Source organism: Anoplophora glabripennis, unplaced genomic scaffold (assembly GCF_000390285.2).
Source record: "Anoplophora glabripennis isolate ALB-LARVAE unplaced genomic scaffold, Agla_2.0 scaffold41, whole genome shotgun sequence".
In the NCBI taxonomy this organism is placed as follows: domain Eukaryota; kingdom Metazoa; phylum Arthropoda; class Insecta; order Coleoptera; family Cerambycidae; genus Anoplophora; species Anoplophora glabripennis.
The window spans coordinates 834927-845123 of NW_019416901.1; the positions used below are offsets into that span (position 1 = coordinate 834927).

A 10197-nucleotide genomic window follows, 5' to 3' on the forward strand; every position below is an offset into this window, starting at 1 on the left:
TGCGTATGTAAATTGTGCACAGAAATGTGTAACAGAGCTGTAAGTGACACTGGTTGTCGGAAAACGGCCAGTACAGTTTCGCTGTAAATGTTATTTATATCAAATAAGTATTCCTTGAATTAAATAAATAGAATTTTATCATGCTTTATCACTCAGAATTTCTTGGGGAATCAGTCGACTTATGGGGAGAATAAAGTTTCAGTATTCTTATTCCAAGACAAGTTACGGGATACGTCATAAAAGCCAAAATATAAAAGTTAGGTTGTTGGACAGCAATTAATGGGCAATAAAATTGAGGATGTCAAATGGGGGAGAGCAGCCCCTCGCTTATTTTTAATCGGCCGGCAGGAATTTATCCCGGTGACGCTGCATAAATTCGCAATAAAATATGAATATTTGCAGCCTAAATAAATGACAAAGGAACATCGGGTTGAAAATTATTGGATCATAACTCGGTGTCACGGTTTCTGTTTGCAATAAAATTTATATCTGATACCATTAACGACTTAGGTGTCGCAATCCTCGTTTCGTATGCGCACTACTGATTGTTATTTTCATCATGCTTATTCGCGGCGGGCAATTCAGGCGCATAAGTTTTCAACTGGTATTCTATTTAAGGCCGGTTGCGTTTAGTTTGTTGCAAATCGGCATTTTTCATCTCGCTGGTATTTATCCCGTGAATTTACAAGGTGTCTCAACCATCAACATGGCTACGAAATACGAGGAAAAGCCACTAAATAACAGAAATTGTTTGCAAGGATCCTTAAAGGAATTGTTTGACTTATTTATTCATAACACTCTTATTATTACATTATTCCATTTCAGTTCATTGAATACTCATTTGTTTCTTATTGGTTTAATTTATTTAATGATCATTGGTTGGGTTTTATTAACAATTCTTATCTTTATTCGCATCAGCCTATAATAATCGCTTACATTCACTATTTGTTCAAGTTTATCTTTAAGGAAGTAGATAAGCAGGCTATAAAATGAATGGTTAAACTTACATTTTAAATCACAATAACAGACTGTCGTGTGTAAAAGCTTCGTTTCTTTCTATGTGAATGTGGTAATTATAAATAATTGTTTGTATTTACATTATAGTAATTCACAGAGAGTAAGAATAGACATCAAAGCGTAATATGATGTGTATCTGCTATTTAAATCGTAAAACTTGGTACGTGTTAGTTTTTACAATTGAAAAAACGATATATTGTTGTGTTTCTGAGTTATTCAAGGTTCTTTGTCAAAACAATTCAATTATCGCGCAGCGAGTACCTCGTAAAGTTCTCGGCCCAAGTACGTGGTAATTAAAATATCAGATATGACAAATATCGCAATTACCTTAAATGCTTCAGTGAGCTTTACATTCTTAAGAATATTTTTTATACCACGTGTAAAATGACGACTTTACGCACGCTGCATTTCTCTATTAGGTGGCTAAATTGTGAAGATAGTAATCTGCGCAGTTGCCAACCTTCAATAAATTGAGAATCTTTTATTTAAACATTCTTAAAATGCAGCTGAAGGTAAATTGCATTGGTTTATTTATTTATCCGACGTGTGGAATTGAAATCATAGAATATTTACTTACCGAGAAATAAAATACAGCATCTAGTTCTACAGCTTGTCCTACCGTTTCACACCTTGCCTTTAAAAGTGGGATTTTCATTGGTCAGCTATGAATGCTGAGACTCTTTATGGCAAGAATTAATACCTTTATTTTATCTACACTATCGATTGTCAATTAAAACTGAAAAAATTCCCATAAACTTTATTACGCTGGTAAGTCAATAAACATACTGGCGTTTCCTATTGTTGTTTTATGTAGTGGACAATTTTTTTTTAATTCTTGGCATAGTAAATCGTTTTACATACTGTACAGGGCGATTAGGTCAAAACTGGAATGTGGAAGGACTGCAAAGGTTGAGGAGAATTTATTAAATGATTTAATATCTGCATATATTGAAAAAATATATTCGATTCGACATAGTAACACCAGTACAATGTTTTTCTAGGATCACTAAATCACCCCCTGTAACAAGCTAGTTAATTTCTTACAAAACTTAAAATAAGACGAAAAAATAACATAAGCATGCTGTAGAGTGACGAAAGCGTGCCGAAAATACCCACAATTCACGCAGTAGCAGGGCGCATGGCACATGTTTCACAACCCAGACAAATGTCAGTCCGAGTCAAATCAATAAGAGCACAAATGGACAACAATTATTCTAATATTCCATATCACGCATTTCTGTAACGGAAAAGTCAATTGTTTCCGCAACAAAGGTGCTAACAAAGTTTTTTTTTCATATTGTTAGAACCAACGTTCGTACAAAAATTGACATTTGAACCTTTCTATACGCCACTAACTTTAATACCTAACAATAAAAGGGCAAAAGATTGGAGTAAATTCATATTATTTGAGTCCAAACAATTTTTTTGCCTATACAGGGTGTCCCGAAATTCATGCAACGAAATTTGGTCATAGATTCTTAAGACAAATTTAGGGGACCCGTATTTTTTCTTTATGCCAACTAGCCCCCTCTTTCGGAGTTACAGCCCCCTGAAGTCCGCCCCTAAGAAGTCTTTTTTATATCTCAAAACCATGTTGTACGAGAATCACTAAATTTGGTACACAGGGGTCTTATGACATGTGGAATCTCACAGTGCTACATTTTTTGGCAAGAAACCGCCTTAAGACACTTTTTCGTGGGCCGCCTTGTCTTTATTTTTTTTTTAAATTACTAGTTAGCTAGAAAGCCATTGAATTTAAAAAATTTTTGTCTCGTAAAACGCAATGTTTTTGAGGAAAATGGCGAATCAGGATAGGCATTCGATCACATTTTGACATTTTTCTCGAGAACATTGCATTTTACCAAAAAAATATAAAGAGACAAAAAGTTTCTAAATTTAATGGTTTTCTAGTGGACTGATGTTTTTTAAGAAATTTAAATATGCGACCAAATTTGTTTGGCTCCAAAGACAAGGGGGCCAACGAAAAATTATCTTAAGGGGGTTTCCCGCCAAAAAACGTAACACCATCAGATTCCACATGTCATAAAACCCCTGTGTACCAAATTTAGTGATTCTCGTACAACAGGGTTCTGAGATATAAAAAAAAGATTATACTTAGGCGCGGACTTGAGGGGGCTGTAACTCCGAAAAGGGGGCCACTTGGCAAAAATAAAAAATACGGGTACCCTAAATTTGTCTTTAGAATCTGTGACCAAATTTTGTTCCATGAATTTCGGGACACCCTGTATAGTTTTCTGTCGAACAATTCAAAATTACATTATGAAAAAAATTGAATTGAAATTTGAATATTAACGTGTTTGAAACAAACAACTCTCAGCAAAACATTTCCAATTTTTTTTAGTGTTTTTTTTTGCCATCACTCTCAGCACTCAAAAAAAATAATGCAAGGCAAAAATTTTACTGGCTTAATCAATGCCAGGATTATTTAACCTGATTCATCAGTTTCATTTTGTTTTCTTTTCAATTTTCTGCAGTTTTGGAAAATCAACGACTACTTTGCAAATATTGGGAAAAGTACCAATGTTTGTAGGTTTTTTTTTAGCTCAATACATGCCCATGAGGCAAACAAAAAATCAAAATTTTTGAAAAAAAAACATTGGAAAAATCTAATTTTTCAAAATTGTTTGCGTTATCTAATTTACAATTTTACATCGAATATTTCAAATGTCGAGAAAAATTTATTTGAAATTAAAAAAAAATGAAAAATTTGTCTTTTTTTCCAAAATTCAAAATCACTACAAAAATTTGGAAGTTTTTTTGCTCCTTTAAATTTTTTGCTGTTTAACTGAAAAACGTAAGTTTAATAGTGTCAAAAAAAATAATGGAAAAGGATATGTGCTTAGAAATTCTGAACAGCATTCCGTTTTGCAAGTATTTTCAATTTTATTAAAACCTTTGTCATATCTTATTTATTCTCCTTAAATGTACTTTAATTTTTATTGTTAGCTTGTGTCGAAAAATGATTGAATAATACATAGTGACATTATACAACAATACAGAAATAGCAGATGTGCATTTTGTGTATGGACTTGCCAATGGTAATGGTGTTGAAGCTCGACATCTCTATGCTGAGACTTATCTATTCTTCTGTTCGAATACTCATCAGACTTCTTCTGCGGCTATGGAAAACCGCTTGTATAGCCACTTTGGCTAAGCAACACTAATTTAGACATAGAAATGGTAAGAATTCTGTCGAGCATTGTATTGGCGCTTTAGAAGTTTGTAAAAAGAGATAGAATCGCTTGTATAAGAAGCAACTATATCCATTAAATGATAATTTGCTAGTTTTTAAAGATATTTCCCAAATAAGGAAATATTTATAGAAAACTGTGGTGTTTAACCAAGCTTCTATCTAATACAACTCGAACTGATAGCCGCTCTATATCTCCAGCGGCTAAGAGCCCGATTCCGCTGAAATAATATTCATATATCACCACCTGGTTCAACATCGATTGCCGGATTCGCAGAAATATGGTATTCACCAATTAATTTACGGCCGTCTAGCTTACTACGAACTGGCTCGCGCCAATAAAAAAAATTAGATTTATATCCGGCGTAAGTTTCGCTAAGCGAGCAAACGGCGCGGAACGTATACGCCTACGCCGAGTCCTTTTCTTCGGCTACCGCGATGTTTCAACTATCACAGTACATCATAATTTCATGCGGAGATTCTTCGATATACCATTTAATGTGCCCACCGGTATTCGCCCTGCACACTTTTCCAATCAGGCGGCGCGCCGACGCGTGGTGTGAAATTACGAATCGCGGTGCTTGGCGAAGCGTTCGCCTTTTTTTCAGTATTCCTTTTTCAGGGGATTCAGCTGGTTTTCCCCTTAGAACGCCTTGCCATAAAGTGTCTAGGCCAGGAAAATAAGCTGAGAAATGAACATTTCGCGACTTTTTGTTTCGGCAAGCGAGTTTATCACTATAGATGCTCAATATTATGTATAATAACAACGTATTAGTTTCCACAGTCATAAAAATGGGGGGAAGATTGTTTACAGTCTGGTTAATTGTATAATTTTTACGTAAATTCACGTTTTTCGCTTATAACTTTTTTCCGGTCATTTCCACGAGAAAACAGTAAAGTACCTTTTCTTTTCTTCTTCAAAAGACCTACAAAACTAGCCCTCGAACGAAAAATATTGATTAGATCAAAAGTTATAAACAGAAGAAGTTTATTTATGACTTTTGAATTAAACATTTATAAACTGCGTTATTATTTATTACCAGAACGTTTTGTCATCGCATCCTCTCATTCCTTATCCCTGTCTAATAACTTACACGAAATCTGGAATCGGTAAGTTGAATACTTTACAAGTTATGGCCTGGTAAACAAATTATCTAATTATTAGTTTGGACAATCCCGAGGATCTTCCACAATCGCATTGATTTTTTTCTTGGTAGATTTCATAATAATACATTGAAATCTATCATTTTTTTTTAATTTTAAATTTGCAACCTGGAAATGTTTTTTTTATTTTTAAACCTTTGCAAAATGAAATATACCACGCACGCGCGTGATATAGTGATATATTATTACATATTCGGAAAGCTTATGAGCTTTAAGTTAAAAAAAATCGTCAAGATTCGTTGAAAAACAACGGATTTGCAGACAGTTACTTTCAGTGTTTTAGATGTTTGTTGATTTTCGATATCTATCCAAGTGGTTTTAGACAACAATAAAAACAATAACGGCGGCCGCAGCAGCAGCACCAACCACGACGACGACGACGACGACGACGACGACGACGACGACGACGACGACAACGACGACGAGGACGAGGACAAGGACCAGAACCAGGACAACGACAACGACAAAGACAAGGACAAGGACAACGACAAGGACAAGGAAAACGGCAAGGACAACGACAATGACAAGGACAACGACAGCGACAAGGACGACGACAATGACAAGGACAACCAACAACAACAACCACAACGACAACAGCAGCAACAACAACGACAACAGCAGCAACAACAACAACAACAACAACGACAACAGCAACAACAACAACGACAACAGCAACAACAACAACGACAACAGCAACAACAACAATAACAACAACGACAACAACAACGACGACAACAGCAGCAGCAGCAGCAGGAACAACACAGTAACAACAACGACAACAGCAGCAGCAGGAACAACACAGTAACAACAACGACAACAGCAGCAGCAGCAGCAGGAACAACACAGTAACAACAACGACTACAGCAGCAGCAGCAGAAACAACAACTACAGCATGTAGCAACAACGACAACAACAAATAACAACAATATTGACAACGACAATAACAACAACAACAACAACAACAACAACAACAACAATGAGAACAACAACAACAAAGACGACGACAGCACCAACAGCGACACAAACAACAGCAACAACAGCAGCAACAGCAGCAGCAGCAACAACAACAGCAACAACAACACCAGTACCAGACACCAACACCAGACACAAAAATGTATTTTTTTCGTACATTCACGCCTTTCTTTTGCAAAAATCAGTTGCAATTCGCACAAAAAAACATAAAATAAATGATAAAACTGACACAATTCCTAGCTAAGGGAAACATCTGATCTAGCTATGACATTATCCTGCCTTTAGACCACCTCTTCTTCTATCATTCAGCTCTAAAGCATTTTTAGATGGACTATAGTATTGCTGCATCAGCTACAACAATATATCGGTAGCAGTGATTTGTAACCTCCGCAATACAATAAGCGCACAAGGTTCTCTAGACGTATGCGACCTACTAAGTATTCAGCATCGCTGTGAAAAGAAGGTATGAGGTATTATCACGTCCAGTTATTTCAGTAGGCATAATGAAAAGGGTACGTTCGCATTCATTTCGCGGAGCAACAATTAATAATTGGTAGTACTTCAGGCTTTTAATGACATGTGGAGGTATATGAAAAAACGGTTAGTGATTGTTGGTACAGTCACCGCAACAAGTACCGGATTTATGTCGGTCATGTTACTAGTAATGTGTGGAGAAAAATAAAATTAGTTATTAACTGAGAAGAGTAAAAATAATAACAATTACTTCTTCCGGGTTTTCTGGTATTCATATGAGTTTTTTCAAATATAATGGGAATATAATATAATTATGTTTTATTAAATCGGAAATTTTATATCGATTCTTTTCTCGGCAACCAAAACATGAAATTGTCGAATAAACACAAAATTTAGATTGAATATATTTTAAATAGACACAAACAGTGTGTGAATTACTGTAATCAATTTAAATTGAAAGATATTTATCAATAGTATAAATTCAAATGTTGTAACTGATAAATTTTCACAATAAAACGTCTCGACTGTCAAAATTATGACAAAAAGTGAATTTGCATATTCATTGTAAGTTCTGGCATGAGCACATTTAAAAATATAGTGAAATTTTGACAAGTCATCGACAAAGGTTTTTCACATGTAATATTGATTCATGCAATAAAACTGGAATGTAAACAAAGCATAGTATACCTGTAACCAGAATGTATGTGTGGAATTAAACCTATGCATCTTTGGAAACTTTTATGTATCATATAAATGTTGACATTTGTTGTTCCGTTAGAATTTGTAAATTTTTAATTGTAAAGATGTATTAGGACTGCAAAATAATATGTGCAGAATGTAAAAGACCCTCATAACTTCAAAAACTGTGTTTAAACTCCAACCAAAGTCCAAATTGTTATTACTTTATATTACTTGACAGATCGGAGTACGTTGAAATTTTCTTTCGTTTGCATTTGAAAAACGAGTAAAGACTGTATGAAAGGTGTTAAAAAGGTTGTACTCAAGACAGTGAAAGAACAGACATGCTGAGAATTAATCTATTTATCAAAATTTAGTTGAAATTTGTAAATGTAAGTAAAATTTTGGCATAACTTTTAAATTAATCCAGAAACGTGCAATTGGTATCAAAAGATTCAAAAAAATGCAAGGAAGCTGAAAATGTAAATTTTATGCATCATAAATCAGTCCAAAAATCAGTATTTGCATAAGTATAATTTCAAAAATGTTGGTTATTGTTGCTATAGTAATTTTCACTTGTTTTTCACGTTTCTTAAAAGTAATCTCCGGGCTCGAGGTAGCCAGTCTTCCATGTTTACCTGTAGCAATAACATCGCTCGTTTGCTCCTAGAAAAAACAATTGCTATCAAATAAAATCATCAAGGTAGTGAAAACAGTATACTTATCAAGCCATCTTGGTGGTGAATTGTCGTGAATAGATATAACTGTCAGAAGTCAGAAAGTCACATTAGTAGAAGTGACAAAAGTTCGAAAAGTCATTCAATAACATCAACACAAGTTATTTGAAAACACCAAACTGAAACTAGGTTAACGAGCATAAATAAAAAGTGTTAAGTGAAATCCATAAAAAAAATAGTGCAGTGCAGTTTCATCTGGAAAAATTTTTGTAAAAGAAACCTACAAGGTATATTCGGCAATCTCCGTGGCTAGACGTCATTTCTACGAGGAACGTCAGAACAGCGCGACTACGTGAAGGAGAATTTAAAGTGAAGCGAGGTTACATGTAAATTAAATAACCAGCAACAAATCTACGTTCGTAAGTGTCGACAATTAGCTAAACTTTGCAAATTTTACAACTAAAGCGCTATATAAATTTCTACATTAAAAATTTTCACTGCATTTATGTGTAATAAATGCACAATTCCATTGTTAATCAACTGAACTACTTACAGTATAAAAAATCATTATGCACTGTAACAGTAGAATTTAGGGGGGAAATTTCTTGTATGATTAATTTAGTATAAGGAGTATAACATTTGTAAATTGTAAACAATCCCATGACCAGTAAAATCCTGTAATATATCGATATTGTGTAACTTAAACATACCTTTCATTTAGAGAAATTAGAGTAACAAATCAACATATAAAATTTTAATNTTATGACAAAAAGTGAATTTGCATATTCATTGTAAGTTCTGGCATGAGCACATTTAATAATATAGTGAAATTTTGACAAGTCATCGACGAAGGTTTTTCACATGTAAAATATTGATTCATGCAATAAAACTGGAATGTAAACAAAGCATAGTGTACCTGTAACCAGAATGTATGTGTGGAATTAAACCTATGCATCTGTGGAAACTTTTATGTATCATATAAATGTTGACATTTGTTGTTCCGTTAGAATTTGTAAATTTTTAATTGTAAAGGTGTATTAGGACTGCAAAATCATATGTGCAGAATGTAAAAGACCCTCATAACTTCATAAACTGTGTTTAAACTCCAACCAAAGTTCAAATTGTTGTGCAAACTTTATATTAGGTACTTGACAGATCGGAGTACTTTGAAATTTTCTTTCGTTTACATCTGAAAAACGAGTAAAGACTGTATGAAAGGTGTTAAAAAGGTTGTACTAAAGACAGTGAAAGGACAGACAAATTTGTAAATGTAAGTAAAATTTTGGCATAACTTTTAACTTAATCCAGAAACGTGCAATTGGTATCAAAAGATGCAAAAAAATGCAAGGAAGCTGAAAATGTAAATTTCATGCATCATAAATCAGTATTTGCATAAATAAAATTTCAAAAATGTTGGTTATTGTTGCCATAGTAATTGTCACTTGTTTTTCACGTTTCTTAAAAGTAATCTCCGGGCTCGAGGTAGCCAGTCTTCCATGTTTACCTGTAGCAGTAACATCGCTAGTTTGCTCATAGAAAAAATAATTGTTATCAATTAAAACCAACAAAGTAGTGAAAACAGTATACTTATCAAGCCATCTTGGTGGTGAATTGTCGTGAATAATAATTCCATTGTTAATCAACTGAACTACTTACAGTATAAAAAAATCATTATGCACTGTAACAGTAGAATTTAGGGGGGAAATTTCTTGTTTAATTAATTTAGTATAAGGAGTATAACATTTGTAAATTGTAAACAATCCCATGACCAGTAAAATCCTGTAATATATCGATATTGTGTAACTTAAACATATCTTTCATTTAGAGAAATTAGAGTAACATATCAACATATAAAATTTTAATCAAAATAAAAATAAAATAAAAAAGAAACCCACACGCTGAGAGAGTCCCATATAACAATATCAATAACAACAAAACAACATAAAAAAATAAAGGCGTCCACAAAAACATAATAATATATAAACAAAAAGATTGCGGTCAGCA

General features: G+C 33.8%; 1 protein-coding gene across 1 annotated transcript in view; it reads left to right on the plus strand.

The window, feature by feature from the left end:
• The window catches only part of LOC108917174 (serine-aspartate repeat-containing protein C-like), a 34417-nt gene extending 28105 nt beyond the window's left edge, over positions 1–6312 (plus strand). The window contains exons 2-3 of the mRNA XM_018723658.1: positions 5715–6012; positions 6195–6312. Coding sequence (XP_018579174.1) covers positions 5715–6012; positions 6195–6312 — 416 coding nt within the window. The remainder of the gene's footprint in view (positions 1–5714; positions 6013–6194) is intronic.
• The last annotated feature ends 3885 nt before the right edge of the window (positions 6313–10197 follow it).